At 31.0% G+C, this 19,825-nt stretch overlaps 3 protein-coding genes across 3 annotated transcripts; all 3 read left to right on the top strand.

Moving 5' to 3' along the window:
• The first annotated feature begins 4,462 nt into the window (after positions 1 to 4,462).
• On the top strand, positions 4,463 to 5,439 carry LOC7469935 (RING-H2 finger protein ATL70). Its single transcript, XM_002323337.4, has one exon. It carries the CDS (start codon positions 4,724 to 4,726, stop codon positions 5,225 to 5,227), a length of 504 nt encoding a protein of 167 aa, XP_002323373.2. The 5' UTR covers positions 4,463 to 4,723; the 3' UTR covers positions 5,228 to 5,439.
• Positions 5,440 to 11,638: 6,199 nt separating this feature from the next.
• LOC7469934 (uncharacterized) lies at positions 11,639 to 13,772 on the top strand. The gene is made up of 4 exons (XM_002323336.4): positions 11,639 to 11,943; positions 12,036 to 12,134; positions 12,240 to 12,400; positions 13,455 to 13,772. The coding sequence occupies exons 1-4, from the start codon at positions 11,850 to 11,852 to the stop codon at positions 13,560 to 13,562; spliced, it is 462 nt and encodes a 153-aa protein (XP_002323372.1). The 5' UTR covers positions 11,639 to 11,849; the 3' UTR covers positions 13,563 to 13,772.
• A 2,825-nt stretch (positions 13,773 to 16,597) lies between these two features.
• Positions 16,598 to 19,522, top strand: LOC7488078 (uncharacterized protein At5g39865). Its single transcript, XM_052448057.1, has one exon. The coding sequence runs from the start codon at positions 17,283 to 17,285 to the stop codon at positions 18,153 to 18,155; it is 873 nt and encodes a 290-aa protein (XP_052304017.1). The 5' UTR covers positions 16,598 to 17,282; the 3' UTR covers positions 18,156 to 19,522.
• The last annotated feature ends 303 nt before the right edge of the window (positions 19,523 to 19,825 follow it).

Genomic DNA, 19,825 nt, shown 5'->3' with positions numbered 1-19,825 from the left:
ATTAAAATTACATTTAATATATTATTCAGTTCCATTGTTTTTAAGAAGATTAGGGATTTTTTAATGTTGATATTATCCATTGCTTTAAAAATAACCATGTATTTACTAAGAATAAAATATTAATTTTTTTTGTTATATTTTTTTATACAATTTTCTCAAATTTATTGTTTTTAGATTTCTTAGGTGTGTAGACATACTCGATTAATGTGTTTTTAGTTTTTTTAATTGAAACTATTATAATAAGTTTTTTTTAAAAATACAATAGTTTTCGTATAAAAAAATTCATCAAAATATAAAAGAAATGAAGTAATAAGAAGACTGAGTTTATTTTATAATTGAAAAAAGATTTCAATTAAAATAAAAAGAAAAAAAAACTTAAGTCAACCGGGTTAACCCGTTAAACCCGTGACACGGGTCATGAAACTAAAATAACCATGTAGAAAGCAAAACACAACAAATCATAAAGTCTAGTCTCTAATAAATTAAATGTTAAAGAATAAATTAAAATAAAATAAAATAAACATTATTGCAATAAATATTTTTTTTTGTGAGGTGGTGAACAGTAAAAGCACCACCTCTTTTAGTGTTCTATTAACTAGATCATTGGTTCGCGTTGTGCTAGGGATTAGGTTAGTTTTTTAACATAAAATAAATTTCCAAATGTTTTTAATGTGTTTTCTAATTAAAAAAATTAATTATAAATTCAAAATATAATGCATATTGAATAATATATTTTTTAAATATTGATACCATGATATATTGGATGACATTTGTTTTCAAATATTGAGACTATGACATATTGGATTGACCAAGGTTAACTTGTTAAATCTACGATTTGGGTTATGAAACTATGATAACTCTATAAAAAGAAAATCAAAATAAATTGTGAAGGCCTATTTCTAATCAACCTAATGGTGAAAAATAAAATTAAAAAAAAATAAAAAAATTATCCGAGTCAACTTGGGTTAACCAGTCAACCTGCAACCTAGGTCTTGAAATTGGTATAAGCCAATAGAAAACAAATAAAAAAATTTATAAAATCCAATTTCTAACCAACACAATGTTGTAGGATAAAATCGAATAAATAAATAAATATATGAGACTATAACAACTCTACATAAATCAAATTCAAATAAAATTACAATACTCAATTCCAAAATAAGCTAATATTGAAAATTGAAATTGAAAAATAAAACTAAAAAAAAATATTGAGTTGTTGGATAGTGAAATTGAAAAAAATATATTCAATTAAAAATATAAATAAATCGAGTCAACTTAAATCATGAGATTAGAATAATCTTATGGAAAGCAAATTGAAAAAAAAATGAAGCTCAATTAAAAATATATTCAATTAAAAAAGAGCAAAAAAAAAGAGAGCAAAGTCAGGTCAACCTATTGGATATTGCGGTTTGGTTTAATTTTTATTAACATAAAAAAAACTTAATAAATCAAATGTGTCAACTCGGGTTAACTCATCAACTATATAAAAATAACAAAAATATAAAAATTAATTCTCAATAAATTAAATAGACCGATCAACCTATTAAATACAAAAAAAGATGAAAGTAAATACCCCTGATTGTTAGTTTATTTCTTTTGCTTAAGGGTATAAAAGTTTGAACACTATTCCTAAAAAATTTAAAAATAACCTTTAAATAAATTTTACTGATATAGTATATATATTATGCTAATAAAAAATTAAAAGACTGAATTATCCCAAACAATTAAATAAATAATGACCAATGAAACTTTTAAAAACTACCACATTACCCCATTACCCCAAGGGTAAGTTAACATTTTTTTTATTGGAAGGTAAAAAAAATAATCATCCTATATTCCGATGAATAGAAATATTCTGAACCTCTTTCAATTTTTTTCTTAATTTTAATTAGGTGAGACCGTAACCTAAGAAAAAGAAGAAAATATGTGTGTTAATGAATGGATTGTCAACACTAGTGCTTTGCTAGTTTGAACACTTTGAAATGGAGTGTGTGAAGAGAGAGTTACTTTCCTCCATTTCAGATTTTGAAGTCTCAACCTCTTCCAGTGAAATAATAATAATAATAATAATAATAATAATAATAATAATAATAATAGAAAGTGTCCAAAGGGTTGGTCTATTAACTTATTAGCTTTAAATTCAACTTCTTAAGCAAGGAAATATAAATCTTGGCAATCAAGTTTATGTACACCTATGATATTTTCTTGATACGATGATATATTAGATGACATATGTTTTCAAATATTAAAATTGTGATATATTGAATTGATTATGATTAACTTGTCAAATCTATGATTTGGGTCATGAGACCGTGATAATTCTATAGAAAAAAAATCCAAATAAATTATGAAGACCTATTTCTAAACAACCTAATGATGAAAAGTAAAAAAAAAAAAAAAAAACAAAGAAACCCAGTTAACCAGCCAACCTGCAAACCAGGTCATAAGATTGAGAAAAACTCATAGAAAACAAATAAAAAAAATTACAATGCTCAATTTTCAACAAACTCAATGTTGAAGGATAAAATCAAAAAAACTTAAAAAAAGCTAAAAACACCCAACCAAAGTCAACTTAGGCTAACTTGTTAAACCTACGATCTAGATCATGGGATTGAAATAATTTTATAAAAAACAACTAAAAAAGTCACAAAGCTCCATTCCCAACAGACATAATGTTGAAGGTTGAAATCGAGAAAAAAATAAATCTATGAGACTAGAACAACTCCACGGAAAAAAAAATTAAAATAAAATTACGAAACTCAATTCCAAAATAAACTGAAAGTTGAAATTGAAAAAAAAATTATTGAGTTGTTGGATGGTGAAATTGAAAAAAAGTATATTCAATTAAAAAATGACAAAAAAATAAATCAAGTCAACTTGAGTCATCAGATCAGGATAATTTCATAGAAAACAAATAAAAAAATAATATGAAGCTCAATTAAAAAAAGGCTAAAAAGGAGCAAAGTCAGGTCAACCTACCGACCTATAACTCGAATTAAAAAATTTGGATAATTCCATAGAAAGCAAATTGAAAAAAAAAAACCACAAAGCCCAATTTTCAACTAATTCAATGTCAAATGATGAAATAAAAAAATCAATTAGAAAAATCAACCCAAGAAAATAACTTAGGTCAACCCAGGTAAATATATTAAACCTGCGACCTGAGTCATAAGATTGAGATAAATTCATGAAAATAAAATAAAAGGAATATGTTGAAGGTTGCAATTGAGAAAAAAAAAATTCATGAGAGAAGTATATAACAAAACAAAAAGGAAATTAAAATTTTTAAAAGCATAATTTTTAAAATCACCTAATATTGAAGGATAAAATTGAAAAAAAAAAACTAACAAAAAACAAGATATTATTCTAATGAATAGTTATTTGTAGGTGTGGCTAAATAAAAAAAAACTTCAAATCAAAATTTTCAAAACAACCTAATATTGAAGAATAAAATTATAAAAAAAACTAAATAAAAAAAATTAGTTGTCGAATGATAAATTTTTAAAAAATAAACAAAACACAAAACATTATTCTAATAAAATAAATAGTATTTATGGGTTTTACTATAATGATTTAGCTAAAAAAAATTTAATATTAAAGGTTGAATAGAGAATATATAACCATGTAAAAAGAAAAATTTATAAAACATAATTTTCAAACAACAATGAAAAAATTGAAAAGAAAAACTAAATAAATAAAAGATTGGGTACGGAAAAAAAAAAAAGCAAAAAAAATAAAGGCATGATCCAGGGCCCAATTATAAACATTTGCTGATCATATTTTAGCGTTCTGTGGGACCAAAGTGTAGGTCTCACTCTGCAGATGAAGGATGCCTATCTCCCAGTTCTCCCAGAGATTCGACGATAAAGAACGATGAAGACATATTATGCCAACAAGCAATTTGTCATCCCAGAGCAGCAGGAGCTCATGAGAAGCCTGATCGATGGCGTATCTCACATACAGAAAACGACACGAGCAATGGATATGGTAGGAGCAACTACTTAACCACCAGTCAAGAGTATTTTGAGATCTCTGACAACAGAGAAAAGAGAAAAGAAAACAGGGCAAAAGAATCTTGAAATTTTGTATGTAGCAGGTGGTAGCCACTAGCACCAACCTGTTAATCATGGCCACTGCCCACTGGCTGTGATATAAATAAAACAATAAACAAACGCCACAAGCAAGAAACAACTCCTTGGCTCTGTTTATCTTCTTGTGGGCAAATAATTGGCTGGCCTTGCTTGAATAATTAAAGTAGTAATCAACCATGGCATGCATATGTATATTATCAGCTAGGATCGTGCGTTGCACGCACAAAGAGAATTATAGAGGATTAAAGAATTGTTTTGATTAGTTGAAAGAAAGACGTTACTAATCATATCAAGATTAGAGTAAATTGCAGGCTATGAGAGCCGTTGACCTTAAAAAAGCTAAGCAGCCATGATATATGACTGATAAAAGAAGAAAAACATATTGTATTCACATTCATTTGCTTGCCTCCTTGCCCTCTCTTTACTTCGAAGCCCAAATACATCTTCCCTTGATAAAAACTCCACCAATAATACTCTTTATCTGTCCCATCTTACCGTTGACTTTGTAAATTTATAACACCCCAAATAAACCATTTCTCTTGCCATGGCCATGGCTAACCAGATCATTTGCATCACATATCCAATTCTACTTCCAATCCCGGCTTCTCCCGGCTTCAATATTCCTTGAGGATATGAATAGCACAACAGGGTATACTGGACTTCTTGGCTCCAATAACATTGGTGGATTTGGCTATGGCATTGGTGTATCTATTGGAATCCTGCTGCTCATTACAACAATCACTTTGGCCTCCTATTTTTGCGCACGAAACCAGCAGACGTCGGTGCCAAGCCAGGGAAGAAATTCTGCAGATCAGCAACTGAACCTGCAAAGCTTTGTTGTTGAAATAGGGCTCGATGAGGCCACTCTAAAGAGCTATCCTACACTTCTGTATTCGGAGGCCAAGCTACACAAGACAGACTCCACTTCTACATGCTGCTCCATATGCTTGGCAGATTACAAGAGCACTGATAAACTAAGGTTGCTGCCGGATTGCGGACATCTCTTTCACCTCAAGTGTGTTGACCCGTGGTTGAGGCTGCACCCAACTTGTCCAGTCTGTAGAACATCTCCATTGCCTACACCCCTCGCAACCCCTCTGGCTGAGGTTGTTCCACTGGCAAGCAGGCGGGATTGACCAATACAGGGAAGGAAGAATTATGTTTCGCAGTCTTCGGATACCATCTGGACACCGCAAAATCATGTCATCCTACTGGATCAGCTCCAGTTATTGATCCATAAAGCTCTTTCCCACAATGTAATCTGTCCTATATTCCTTTGTTTTTTTAGTTTTGAAACAAATTTTATGCCACACAACTGATTGAAGTATATGCAGATGAGATTCAGTAAGTTTAACATGTAGATTTTTTTTTATGTTGGACACAAAAATATATACAACTCTGCTATATATAAAATTACAAAAGTTCGCATTCTGTAAAATTAAACCAGAACCCAAAACCAGATAGTTGTTCTGGAGTTGACAAGTTTTCCATTAAAAGAAAAACAGCAAGATGTACCAGAAGTTTAAAATTAAGTGCATCTGTGTAAGTAGGAAATACAATTGAAGTATGAGTTATGACACCATCTACCAGATACACCGTATTGAAAAGAGTTGGTAGAAAGAAACGTCAACAATGCCGATAGCTTGTAAACCACTGCAAAATGGATTTAAACCAATCCAATTTTACACAGTCTAATGAATAGACAGGTAGGCCCTAGAACAGATCATAAGACAGCAACAGTACGAGGATATGCAACTAAAACCTTGCTTAGCTGATACCCCATGTCTACAAAATGACGCACTACAGGAGTAAATTTGACAGGGAAATTGTCTTATGTAAATCAACTCCCTTTAGCCTTCACACCCTCCATCAATAGCGTCTCCAATATTGCTATGTACTTAGATCGAAATTGGTTACAGCATTGATCCCTCTGTATTCAATGGCTGCTATATCAGAGGCATGAGCAGCTTCCTCTTGAGTACCTACAACAGGAGGAAACAGATCTCATAAGGTAGCTTCTCCTGTTATTGCAAGTTTGAAACACTCAAATCTAATGGAGATTTGCTGGTTCGTCTTAATGGTTTGCAAATCTGAGGTATCAACCAAGGATCAGATCTTGTATTAATCATAAAAAGCGCAGCATCACGCAACTTCTACAAGAGCAAGGGAAACTTCAATTATCCACATTACGCTTAGAAATACAGTTTTAATTCCCTTTTGATTAATTTGATTAAATTTTTATTTTCTTATTTTAGCCCGTTGGTATTCAACCTAGCATCACATATATTACAATTACATTATAACAGTTAGGCATTTCACTGTAGAGTAATTATAAGTTTTTTCTAATTTCATCTTCCATTTTTTTTTCAATTACAATTTTCTATAACCAATTTATTAAAAAAAGACAAAATTCAACAAAAAATAATCAAAGCAATAAGAAATCACTAATCAATTTTAAATTCACAAAAAAAAAATTCTATTTAATCCACCTACTTTCTTTTTTCTTCGTTTACGAGTTCCTTTATTTTTTATCATTTTAATTTAGATCCAAAACTTTATTTAATTTAATTTTCGATCCTTGAACTTAAGAGAAAAAAGAGAAACACACTGGAAAACAAAGAAAGAGAGAAAGTCATTGATTGACTGTATTTTAATGACAAAAAAGCTCGATTTTTGTATTAACGAGTTTCATTTAGCAAGGGAAGCTTCATTAAGGTGGTTCTTGGCCTTAATCTTGTCCAAAAAATAGATCGAGACTCAGAAAATGTTTTGGATTCAGGTTAATTTTTTGCTTTTTAATCATTTTTATGCTAATTTAATCCCACAAATGGATTAGTTGAGGTATTTAGGGCATTTATTAGGTGTTTTATTGCTAAAAAAAAATTGAAAATGGGTGTTTTTGGTCTAAAAAATTGGAGACCCAACTTTCCATTTAGTTCAAATGGGCGGAGATGAACTAGAAACGTCGCGTTGTCTGCTTATTTTAAAAACACATCGTACACCCAACCTGGAAAAAAAAAGTCCTAGGGTGTGGGCCTAGGCTGGCAACCCATGCGCCGCCTAAGCTTATTTTTAAAGGCCCACCTAAGCTTGCTCGCTTTGCCTGTTTTTTTATTATTAATTTTTTTTTTAATTTCATCCTTAAACATTGAGTTTTTGTTGACTATTTTTTCAATTTCATCATTCAATATTTGATTAATTTTGAATTGATTTTTATAATTTGTTTCAATTTACTTTTTATGGATTTATCACAGTCTCAAATAAATATCTTGATATTTAATTGGTGCTTAATTTTGCAAGTGTCTATTAAATAAAAAATAGTTTTATAAAAAATAAGTTATTAAATCTAGTGGAATCCATGACCCGGGTCTTAGATTTGACGGGTTAACTTGGATTAATTTAGAATCGAACTTCATAATTTATTTTGATTTGCATTCTGTGAGATTAATTTGATTTAAAAAAAACATTTTGGTATTGGGTTGGTGCTTGATTTTGTGAGTGTCTATTTTTGTTATCATATAATTAAATACAAAATAGTTAAAAAATATTATTAAATCCAGTGTGGTCCATTAACAGGTCACGAGTTTGGCATGTTATGGCGCATTAAGCCACAGAACCTAGATCAATCTAATATGTTACCATATCAATATTTTTTTTTAAAAAAAAAGATATCATCTTAAAAAAAAAAACCAAAGTCAAACCATATTTTTGTCAATCATTTGAGATACTTTCAGACCTGTTCATGTCGAGACAATTTCACACGTATTTAATTTTATACTCGGGCTAAGCAAAGAGTTGAATCAAGAGATTTCAAGATTAATTCAACGGACCAAGTTTACCGGCATTGGCAAGAAGTTTTTCATGACCTAAACATTTATTTTTTACAATAAAATTTTTTTGATCCTACCCACAAACGTAAAGGAAGCCAATTATCTAGTAACTATGATAAGATTTGCTATAAGGCTTTATTATGGAGTGAATATTTATTATAAACACCGAATCTCTTAACCACCCTACAATGTCATCCTCACATAATGTTTCAACCTCCACATCAGTTGCAGAAGAGTTTTGTGCTCGGAGCTCTAAATAATATATAAATCACCTATATTTATGAAAATAGTAAGTTTATATATAAAGCTTCAAACTTTGGACAGTTGAACAACACATGAGTATAATTTAGACAAATTCCTTTTGCTATGTTTTTTGAAAAAAATCCTCCTAGGGTAGGAGAAATTAATACAAGTTCATCGATCTACAATATCAATTTCGATTCTCCACCACATGATCTGCACTCATTCTATATTGTTTGCACATCATCACTGAAGCAATGAGAAGTAATGAATGAATCCCTCAGCTTTAGCCTTGTCAGTAACCTTTTTCTTCTTCTGAAACATATATATACCTATTTAAATTTTGGATATATTTAGTATAATTACTTCATTAAATTAATCTTAAATTTAGATTCAGGAATTTTGAAATGTGTCATTCAAAAAGCTATATATATATATGATCCACCATTATATATTGAGTAAGATATACATGTTCTATCTTGAAATTATTTATATAGGAAAAAACTAGAAAACTCTAGTAATTAATACTAAATAAAAAATAAATAAACTAGAAAAAATATTTCCTATAAATATAAAAAAACTAGAAAAGTATAATAATACAGAATAAAAAATTAAAAATAGAAAAACATAAAATTAACTAATGAAAATATATATTTTTCTAAAAAAAAGCTCTTATATATGTGTAATATATATATATATTGATAATATTCATACCTTATTTATTATCCATCCAATAATTATAAAGATGTGCTCTATATAGAAGTCAAGCCTTCAAAATCAAAATCAAGTTAGATATAAAAATATTTTCATAAGTTTTTTAGATATATATTTTTTATGTAAAACTATTTTAATAATTATCCTTATATGCTATCCTCGATTCTAATATGAAATAAATAGGTTTTGAACTGCAGTATCATCTAATCACTAGGAGGGTCCTTCAAAATCCTTGTTAACAAAGCAATGTAAAAGGCAAAAACATAACTCAAAGAAACTAACGTACATATTTAGGACAACTTCACGAATTGTTTTTTTTTCAACAAGTCTTAGTTTAACATGAAAGGAAAAGGAAAGAAGGGAACAACATCTTGCTTTAACATGAAGTAATCGAAAGAAAAGTAACAATTAAAGTGTCATAGTGTTTGTTTTTAATGGAAAAACACTATTTAAGAGAGCCAAATTATTGATATGGCTTTTTGAATAATACAGACTATACTAGGAACCCGAGCTCCATCGCAAGTCGATTCAATTTCTTTTAACACAAAAATGGATGGTCAAGTGACGATAGTGTTTTTAAATAAGCATGAAAAACCCAACACTTGAGTCATCAACTTGATTGTATTCAATAAGATCAGTTAATTAAATAATTTAATTTAAGTCAAAGGTAATGATAGCAAACGAATCATAAAAAAAATTAGCAATAATTAACTAAAAAAAATAAAACATCAATATCATACCTGGAAAAAAAAAATCATTGGAGACCCACCACCATTCCATCATGAACATCGCCTACGATCAAAAAAGTGTGATGAAACCTCACTACAAAATGATACAAGACGACATGAAAAGAAGCTATAAGGGTTGCTAGAGAAATGCCCCAGAAAACTGAACAAAACACAATAAAATAGGTATTCGTCTATATTCAATCAATCAATTCTATTTAATTCAAGAATAAATTTATTTTGAAAAAATATTTTTAACAAATAAAAAAAATACCCTAAATAACCCAAACAAATAAAAAAAAATAAAGGACATTGAAAGGATATGTGTGTGTGTGTGTATATAAACAAAACTCAGTCTCAAATAAAATAAATATCAAATAATAAAAAAAAAACATTAGCTTAAAATAATGATAAAAAAACAAAAGCAACCCCTAGCGAACCTCCTTAAGTTAGTTTAATTTTCTAAATTACAACCTGTGAATTCCTAACACAAACTTAATTAAGAAGCTCAAATCCAAATCAACTCAATATTGAAGGATAAAATTAAATATAAAAATATATCAAACAAAAAAATTTGGCAAAGCAAAAAAAAAAAAAAACAATAAAAAGAATGAGGATAAAATCTAATAAAAAAAAGAATGATAGAGGGTGAAATCGCCAAAAAGAATGATAAATTATAAAAATTATTTCAGATGACATAAATAACAATTAAAAGAACAAAGATCAAATTTAACAAATAAAAAATCAAATGAGAATGAAATTGAAACAAATTTTGATTTTCATAAGTTATTTCAAACAAAACAAATATTAACCAAAAGACTAGGGACTAAATCGAAAACAAAGAGAAGCTAAGACGTTGATTTGAAACATTGCAGGGCAAGACATAAAAATCAAGGGAGATAAAGGAAAGAAAGAAAGAAAAAAGAATGGTTGTTGGAGTCAAATCAGAGTTTCGTTTTGTACACACACTACTGTTACATGAAGAAGACGACGAGACGAATCTAACACCTTAGAACAATGTTTTTGGTTACTTGAATCAACCACACGCGTTGTCTGAAAACAGCGGAGCAGCTAACACGTGCTTAACACACACCAATAATTTTTTTTTAAATACCTTTAATTTATTAAAAGACAAAACTATTTATCATTTTACCCGGTAACAATGAAAAACCAATATAGTAATGATAAAAATGCCCTCATACCTAAGGCATAAAAAATTAAACCCCAAGGCCAAAGAAGTATTTTTAGCATGCAATTAAAAAAGGATAAGACTAAACACCCCTCTTTAATAGTCAAAGTATTTTTATATAAAAGGGCAAATAGGTTATTTAACTGTTTATCTTATAATTACAGATACAAATTTATCCTTTAATTGCATCCAACAATGTATTACTTTTAAGGGTATTTATATCATTTAATTGTGCTATTTAAAAGGAAAATATTCGTCATGCTCTCAGTTAATTTTAAAATGCCAAAACACTTTTATTGCAAAAACAACCCTACCCTCAACCATTATTTAAAATTTTTTTAGGGTAAGATGATAAATTTACTATTCTCATCCACAATAAAAGTTTTTTTTAATATCTAGGTAAATCATTTTACCTAGATATTAATATTTAAAAAAAAAAATTATGAAAGCTATTGAGAGAAATTTAATTGATGAAATGATGAATATTTAATTTTTCAATTTCTAGTTTAAGTTTTTAGTTTTTTAGATAAATATGTATGAATGATTTTTTTGACTGAAATGAAAAATCATTTTTGATTCTTCATTTGACTCTCATTAGATATGCCTCGAGAGATAGTACTCTCATTAGAGCGGCGAAATCATTTTTTATTCTTCATTCCACCTAATGTTTCTCTGCCAACGGCCATTCAATGCGGTTAGATCATTTCTTTTTTATTTTAAAAAATAAATTAATGTTTTTTTATTGATTTAATATAAAAAAATAAAAATATTATTTTAACATATTTTTAACTAAAAAAATACTCTTAGTAATACATCAAAGCGTCCAAATCCTCTTCCTAATCAATCATACAACCTCAACAAATCTGGACCATCTATTTCCAGACCCAAAAATCAAAGATCAATATCAAACCCCAATCCCTGCTATGAAAACAGGATAAAATCATCCGCTCTCGAAAACCCAAATAGATAGATGCTTGTTTTGATTTCCATTACGAACACAAATCAATCTTCTCTCTATAAAAAGAATCCTTAAATCACCACGATTTCTGAAACCAAACCTATGAAGATGGCTCTGTACAAGCTGATTGTAACTTTGCTCATCTCGCTTTGTCTGATCCTACCTTTGACTCAAGCCTCCAAATTCGAGTACTGCGGTCTGTCTCTCTCTAATATACAATTCATCAATATCAGAACTTGTCTTAGTCTCATGTTTTATCTTGATTTAATCAATTCTTTTTTAATGCAGGTAGCAAGGATTATGCCGTTAAAGTTAGCGGGGTGAAGATAAGCCCGAATCCGGTGAAGAAAGGGAAACCAGCCACCTTCATCATCTCTGCAACCACAAGTTAGATTTTTTTTTTCTTAAGGAGATTAATGGGTTTTATTTTGCGCGCGTGTGGATGATTAGAATCGGTAAGTTTGATTATTGAATTGCAATTAATTAATACAGGTGAAACAATTACTGGAGGGAAATTGAGAGTTGATGTTAGATACTTTGGATTTCCTGTGTATGGAGAGTATCATAATCTTTGTGAGGAGACATCGTGCCCTGTGAGTGGTGGCGACTTTGTGGTGTCTCATTCCCAAGAGTTGCCTGGATTCACACCATCTGTAAGTGATTTATATGTATTTTTATAAGTATTATATTGAAGATGGTGTTGATTAGAAGAGATTGTGGTTGTATCATGCGTATGTGTGTTTTGAAAAATTCTGGTGATTATTTCTCGATTATGGCTTTAAAAGAGATAGGTTGAACTAAGCAATTGGCTCTTCAAGTTCAGCTGTTTAAGTCTTTTCGTAGCTCTGGGCTGCTTATTTGGGATGATGGATTGTTGTTTTAGTAGATGGTCTTTGTTTTTGAGAAATCTCGGTTGCCCATTTTTCTAAATGAGCAATCTTAGTTTTGGGATTAAATGGTTTAGTAACTCATCTTGTCTTGTGTAATGATATGTGCCTATTTTTTCATGCAACCTCATATGTTTTAAAATCTTCATTAGATGTTACAAGATTCATCCATGTTTTCTGGAGCAAAATGGTGAGTTGTGCAGTGAGTCATTTTTTTCTACCAATCAGTGTTGCTTTTTGGGTGCATTGGTCAATGATCAGTGACTCCAAAGCACTCTGAGATAGGGTATTATTGTTCGGAATAACAATAATGTTACTTTTCTGTGAATCAAATCCAACTTATAAGTTTGGGATAGGGTATTACTGTGCAGAAATCAGAACAACACTATCACTGCTGCTATCATTGATGAATAGATGTTTTCGCTCCACATAATTTTTGTTTTCAAGAAGTACATCTAGTTTAATGACAATAATGTTAACTTTCTGTGAATCAAATCCAACTTATTTGTTTGTTTCTGATGAAGAATTTATCATCATGATATCCATGCTCGTGCTTGAATCTATCTCTACTCCACCTTCACCTTTCTCATTTTTCTGTTATTCTTCTTTTGAATGGTGCAACATATGGAGGAAAGACTGCTCCAGCCTGTTTCTTTTCTCATTTGAATTGCTGAGTGTTTGATTCTGAATGGTTGTTGTATGGAAGTCCCCACTTTGAATCACTGATTTAAATTTATAGTGGAGTCAAGATAGTGAGAAGAAAGAATTTACATTTACCTGTTGCCTTAATGATATCTATGGCAATGTTTATCATTTGCAGGGTTCATACTCTCTTACTATGAAAATGGTTGATGGAGAAGGAGATGAACTTACTTGCATTTCCTTTGGTTTTCACATTGGTTCTGCATCATCTGTTACTGATATTTAGGTGCCTTGGAGGGTTGCGTCTTGGTCTAAGCACCATCAGTGTACAAATAGCATGTAAAAGAACCTTCATTACTTGTACTTTCAGCTACCCAAATATACCATGTGGTATTGCTTAATTTGCAATTAAGCTCCATTTTATTGAGACAATGTTCAATGCTAGAGCTTCCTTATTGAGAATATATCAATGCCCATTATGTGCCCTTTGAAGCAACACGCAGGCTTAAACTTTGGGGCGATGTCTTTTCAAGATGATCACTGAGTCAAAGCCTATGCCATTGTGCACAAATGTAGGAGGGAGAAATAAAAATGTTTTGATCATTGAATGATCAACCACATATTTTATGCAAAATGACTGGTTCGCTAGGAAAATCCAGTCATATATGGATGAATAATATGAAAGCACAGGTGAGAGGGGGTCACTGGGTTTCCACTCAAAAGTGCATAAAACAATATAATTAATGGTACTTTTTTTCCCACATAATTAGCTAGGGTTTGCCATGACCGGCTGTGGCCACATGGCCACATTATTCCATCAAGATATTCAAACAAGTTTATTGAAAGTATATCTGATCCATTTACTGTCTTTTTTTTTTTTTTTTTATCTCTCTGAGAAATCCATTTTCTATCTAGTTAGTATTTGACTGGCACTTTGGGGCAAGTTGGATAAATATTTTTCAGCAAAAACAAATATACAAGCTTTTTTAAAGCATCTTTTGACAAGGAAAATTATAATTATAAATTAAAAAGTTTATAAAAGAAGTTGAAATCTATTTGTGCCAATAAATATATATAAAAATGTTAACATATTTATTTTATTTGCTTCATTATATGTTTGATAAAAAAAAATTCAACACAAAATAATAAATATGTAAATATTGTTACATCAAATAAAAAATATAAATATGAATCAAAAAGTCGATGTTTATATATAATAAAATAAAACGAGAACAATATGTGCTAATAAAAACTTGTAGGGTCTCAAGTTAATTTTTAACATGATAGAAAAATGAGACAGTATTGTAGTGCATTTCACTGTATCATGATTGTAAACTCTCGGCCCAAAAATCAACAAGTTAGTGTTAAATAGGGTAATTTCTAATTAAGAAATGATAAATTAGAAGGAAAATTATTGTAACTTGGGACCAACATCCTTGTTAAATTAACTTAAATTTCAAATGAGATAAAATAATAAAATCAGTATGCAAAATGTTAATTAGTGATAAATCACGCAAACTTCTTGATAAGGTAAAATAATTATTTTCAAGGAATAATTTTTGTAAATTTGGGTGAGAATATTTATAAAAAAATAGAATGAAAATCCAAATAAATTAATGTATGACTTTACACGTAAAAAATGTTAACCGCTGGTATAAGTTTCGCGTACATTCTTGTAGTTTTAACCAAAATGGAAGGAAATATGAGGGAAATATTTTTATTATCAATATAGATGAAAGTCTTCAATGAATTAATTTGAAAATCTTGATGATTTAAGTAAATGAAATAGTACACAAATTATAATTTTGGCGTGACAATTACTTATTGTCTAGTTTTATGATATCAAGCATAATTTTTAATTCAATAATTAGATCGGGTTAAAATTTAATAAGGAGTCTTCTGATATATTGTTCTATCTTGGGTTAAAATTCCAAGGCAATCAGAGTTTAAGAAGGTTTTTTTGAGAGTATCAATAATTAGACAAAAATACAAAAAATAATACATGAACTCATTTATAGCATTGTTGTAATTTTATCAGAAATCTTCCCTCACTGGCATTGTTCATGCTGAAAGCCCCTAAAAGAGAAAAGGGGCACAAATTATTCATTTTCTCTTACAAAACTTGATGTTCTCTTTCAAATTTAAGGAATAGGAAGCGTTGAGAGGAACTTTTACTAGGAAAAACCACTCCAAATCTACTGAGGATAGGAGGTTTTGAGAAAAATCAAGTCAGAAAAAGTGCGGCTTAGAGAGAAAAACTAAGAAAATTGAAAGAAGAAAAAGATGGGGTGGTAGATATTCACCAAGAAGGCATTTGAAGCATACAAAATCTACTGGTAAAGTATTTTAGATCCATTTATCCAATTAGTTCAAATAAAGTTAGATGAATTTTGATATAAAAAAATTCTTAAACTTTGATCTAGGGTTCTTAAATGGAAATTAAGGAAAATGTAAAACTGATTTAATTGGATTCAATTGGGATGAAATAGGTTATAAATAGTGAAAAAGGAAACTTGGCGAAATAGGGAGGAAAAAAGAGTATGTATTAAATGTGTATTGATATGAAGATGATGAATGGACATTACTTAATCATTTTGATAAGTTGTAATTTAATTTTAATGCACTTTGATTTAAGGAATTTTTAGATTAATTGTGAGAATTGTTAGATTGTTGTGTTTTTGGGTTAGTGAAGAAGTAATAAATGTATTAGTGTAAATTATGGTGAGAATAAAAATAAAGTACTAAAGAAAAATGATTTTTTAAGGTCAGCCATCTAAAAGGTTCTAGGAAAGACTTGATAGTTCAGTGTACATATCTCATGACAAGCATTTACATATTAGTTTTAAATATTTTTTATATCTCGGTTTATAAAAACAATTGTTTTTTTTTTCGTAAAGAAAAAAACATAATATATATCAATTTTCATGACTCTAATAAATTTTCAGTATTTAAAAAAGTATCGATCAGGAATATTTTAGGAACAATACTTTGATGCAATAGAAATCCTATAATTATAATAACTTCATAATTTTATTTGTAAAATATTTTTGTTTCATAGGCTTTGTTTTTATTTTAAATATATAAATTAAATATTAAATTCATTAATCTAATATTATATGAATATTAAAAATAAATTAAAATTTTATTAATAATAAATATGTATTTATAATAATACCACATGTAATTAAGCATATTAAACTAACAGGAATATTTTAGGCTTTGTTTTTTTCGGTAGTCTTGTTTTATAATTCTATATTGCATTTTGTAGCTCTTGTGTAGTAAAGGATACAGTAATGCATTTTATAGTTTTATAGTACATTTTTGTAGTTTTGGAGTATGCATTACCTCTCTCTCTCTCTCTCTCTGCGCAAGAGCATTCGTCTACCCTTCATTGTCTTTTATTTTAGTGCTTTCTCAGTTTTTTTTTCTTGGGTTATGAGTTAGAAGGTTAATCAATTGCCGAGAGAGCTAAAAGGTCAAGGAATTAAAGCTCAGTTACTTGAACATGCTTTTCCTGGAAATTGAACATGACTTTTGGCACACCATACCTGCATGGGTTCAATTCTGCTCCTTTAGAGCTTTCTGCAGTGGTGCTCCGCCACCTATCAAACCGTGCATGCGAAGCTAGCTGCCTTTATCATCCAGTGGTTTGAAATGAAAAGCACATCAATTCATACATTTTCTGAGGCCTTGCTCCTCATACCATGACGAGACACCAAATTGTTGATAAAGGGTGTGTCCCCTCCGATAAAAGGGTTGCCTTGGACACCACCTCGCCCCCACAATCTGTGCAGTAATCAATTCATAACTTCAAAAGGCAATCCACTACCCTCACAAAGGTTTTCAGCTTTTTGCTTTTGTGCCATCGGAAACCAAAAGAGAACCCTCTACTGCTGCCCCATGTCCTCCGGTCCCTCGTAAGTCATCCTCAAACAAAACTCAGCCTTGCCTCTTCAACTGGTTGTGATCACATGCCATCCATTTCGTGAGAAAACAAGCAAAATAAATGAAATCAGTGAAGGGAAGATTCCTAAAGAAATTGAATTTCATTCCAAGTATAAGCACACTGAAACAAGGTCTAGTTTCCCATCTGAACTCCTCAGAAAACTTTTCTGATCAGAGCTTGCAGATACCACCAATTTACATACAAAAGGATCACAAGAAAGACAGTCTATCTGGTGATTTTGGTGTGTCAAAGCAAAAACCAGAATCCAAAGATGAAGAACTGGACTTGGAAATTAATCTCTTCGACAAGGTGAACATCACACCCTCCATAGTATCCAATGACAGATTATCTGTAATGGACAGTCCTGAGGCCCCAGTCGCTACAGATACCAACGTGGAGCAATACACGGGAAATGAAGCTGAGAAAGAGATTGAAGGACACCCATCTCTCTCAGATTTTGAAGAGATATGTCTTCCCGGAGGAAGTCAGGCTGTAATTCTCTACACAACAAGCTTGAGAAGTATAAGAAAGACATTTGAGGATTGTCATGCTATTCGGTTTTTGTTGGAAAGTTTTAAAGTAATATTCCACGAGAAAGATGTTTCGTTGCACTTGGAATTCAGGGAGGAACTATGGAGGATAATGGGTGACAGGGTGATTCCTCCAAGGCTTTTCATAAAGGGAAGGTACATAGGAGGAGCTGATGAAGTGACTGGTTTGCATGAGCAAGGTAAGCTTAAGAATCTCTTGGCAGGTATACCACTCAATCTGTCTAATTGCCCTTGCACTGGTTGCGGTAACATACGATTCATAGTTTGCTCCGATTGTAATGGCAGTCGTAAGGTCTTTGCAGATGATCAGAATGATGAGACATACATTAGATGCCCTGAATGTAATGAAAATGGATTGGTTAAATGCCTCATCTGCAGCTGAAAGTCTAGCTACTTTTTCCTAGACTCTTGCTTGATTCTGTATCGTATTATCCATCTTCCCTAACTTTTTCCCCAGTTATTTAACATCCTGTCTTGTAACTTGAAAAATGCTTGGACAGAATTACCGGTGCTTCTCTTAGTTCTTCTATATGTAAGATTGGAGGCGCTAATGAAATGCAGCACCAAATGTCTTGGTTGTGATATATAGAGTAGTTAAAGCCCTTTCTGCTGCACAAATCCTAGTGTCATTTTCTTCCATTACCTATTTTTGTCATATTTGTCTTTCTTCTCTAACATTTTTCGTCATTCAAATTTCAGTGGCAGTTTGCAAGTCTTAAAATGGAAATATATTGATTACTTTAGCACTGGATGTCCTAAAGAAAGTTATGCATTGACCGTTTGTTGCTGCAAATCCGATTGACATTTTTTCTTACATGCATTGTTGAACTTCAGCTCGCTTTTCTTATTCTTCTTTTTTATTTCCATCGTCGACAATCATTAGAGGTAGATGTACATTATGCTATGCAATAAGGAATAATGGTTAGTAGAATATTAGAGGTGGAACCATATTAGAACCGGGTATTAGCAGGAGCTTAAGTTATCAATATTTTTTTTCAGATTAGGTTGAATTATTGTTTTCTAGGATGAGGAGGAAACACGGCCCTCAGGAAGCAAGAAAGGGAAGGATGATGACAATATGGGAAAGAATCTATTCAACGTGGGTTTATGTCAGGTGTGGAGCCTTGTGAAGTTGAGCTTGGATCATTGTCAAGATAAGTTTGGAACGATAATGGGTTGGGAGAACATGCACATGGCTCTTCATAAGATTATAACAAAAAGTCACTGGTTGGTAACAAAGCTAGTATGGTGCGATAAAGGAAAGTGTAAGGCCATGATGATGCTTTTCACGCCAAAGGCCTTTTATGATGAGTCGTATAATGCAGCTTTCTTGCATTGTCAAACTAGGCTACCAGTTCTTGATTCATGCTTTCAGTCCATGAAAGCAGTGGAGCAAAACTATTTTGATTTCTTGCTTTAAATATTCTGGTAGTTGTTGCTCGACTCTTCCGGAACTTCTAGCTTTTCGGCTGATTTGAAGTGTCTGAATGGTGTACTCTTGTCCATGCATTTTTATTCTATACAAATGCAGAGGATAGTTCGAAGTAAAATAGGCATGAAATTAACCCAGAAGAAATCGTGGCTCGTAAGCGACTATAGAGCCAATAATCAGCCTTGAAGAAGGCCCGATTTCACCGAGTCAAATAGAAGTGGGGCCTTGCCTCATGTGCAATTGCCTTTTGATAGCCTGAAACTTGGCTCAAATTTGAGTTGATGATGATGTTATATTTCATATTCATTTTGTCTGTCTTTGTAAATACCAGTATTTGAATGGTGGGCCTGAACCAGCCAGGGTTGAGAGTTTGTTGGCTTGCAGAGCTGTCGTCATGGCTTAAGGCTGCTTCTGTGATCATAAAATTGCTACGGGAAAGGCTAACAAAGATGTCACAGGCTGAGTCAAATTGCATAATGAAAACTTGAAAATGAAAAGCTGTAAGCAGAGCATGTTTCTGCATTATGATTATGGCTCTGTAGCGAGCAGATGAACTAATCAAGTCATTATCATTTAATCAGTCTTCCAAGGCCTGCAAATTTCCCAGCGTAAGTGTAACG

This window comes from Populus trichocarpa, chromosome 16 (genome assembly GCF_000002775.5).
Source record: "Populus trichocarpa isolate Nisqually-1 chromosome 16, P.trichocarpa_v4.1, whole genome shotgun sequence".
Classification (NCBI taxonomy): Eukaryota; Viridiplantae; Streptophyta; class Magnoliopsida; order Malpighiales; family Salicaceae; genus Populus; species Populus trichocarpa.
This window is presented reverse-complemented; position numbering and strand designations above follow the sequence as displayed.

Excerpts from the sequence above, each read along its gene's own strand:
- LOC7469935 (XM_002323337.4), top strand. The coding sequence starts at position 4,724 with ATGAATAGCACAACAGGGTATACTGGACTTCTTGGCTCCAATAACATT.
- LOC7469934 (XM_002323336.4), top strand. The coding sequence starts at position 11,850 with ATGAAGATGGCTCTGTACAAGCTGATTGTAACTTTGCTCATCTCGCTT. Across the intron at positions 12,135-12,239 it reads CATCATCTCTGCAACCACAA|GTGAAACAATTACTGGAGGG; the intron begins GTTAGATTTTTT and ends TAATTAATACAG. Across the intron at positions 12,401-13,454 it reads TGCCTGGATTCACACCATCT|GGTTCATACTCTCTTACTAT; the intron begins GTAAGTGATTTA and ends TATCATTTGCAG.
- LOC7488078 (XM_052448057.1), top strand. The coding sequence starts at position 17,283 with ATGAAATCAGTGAAGGGAAGATTCCTAAAGAAATTGAATTTCATTCCA.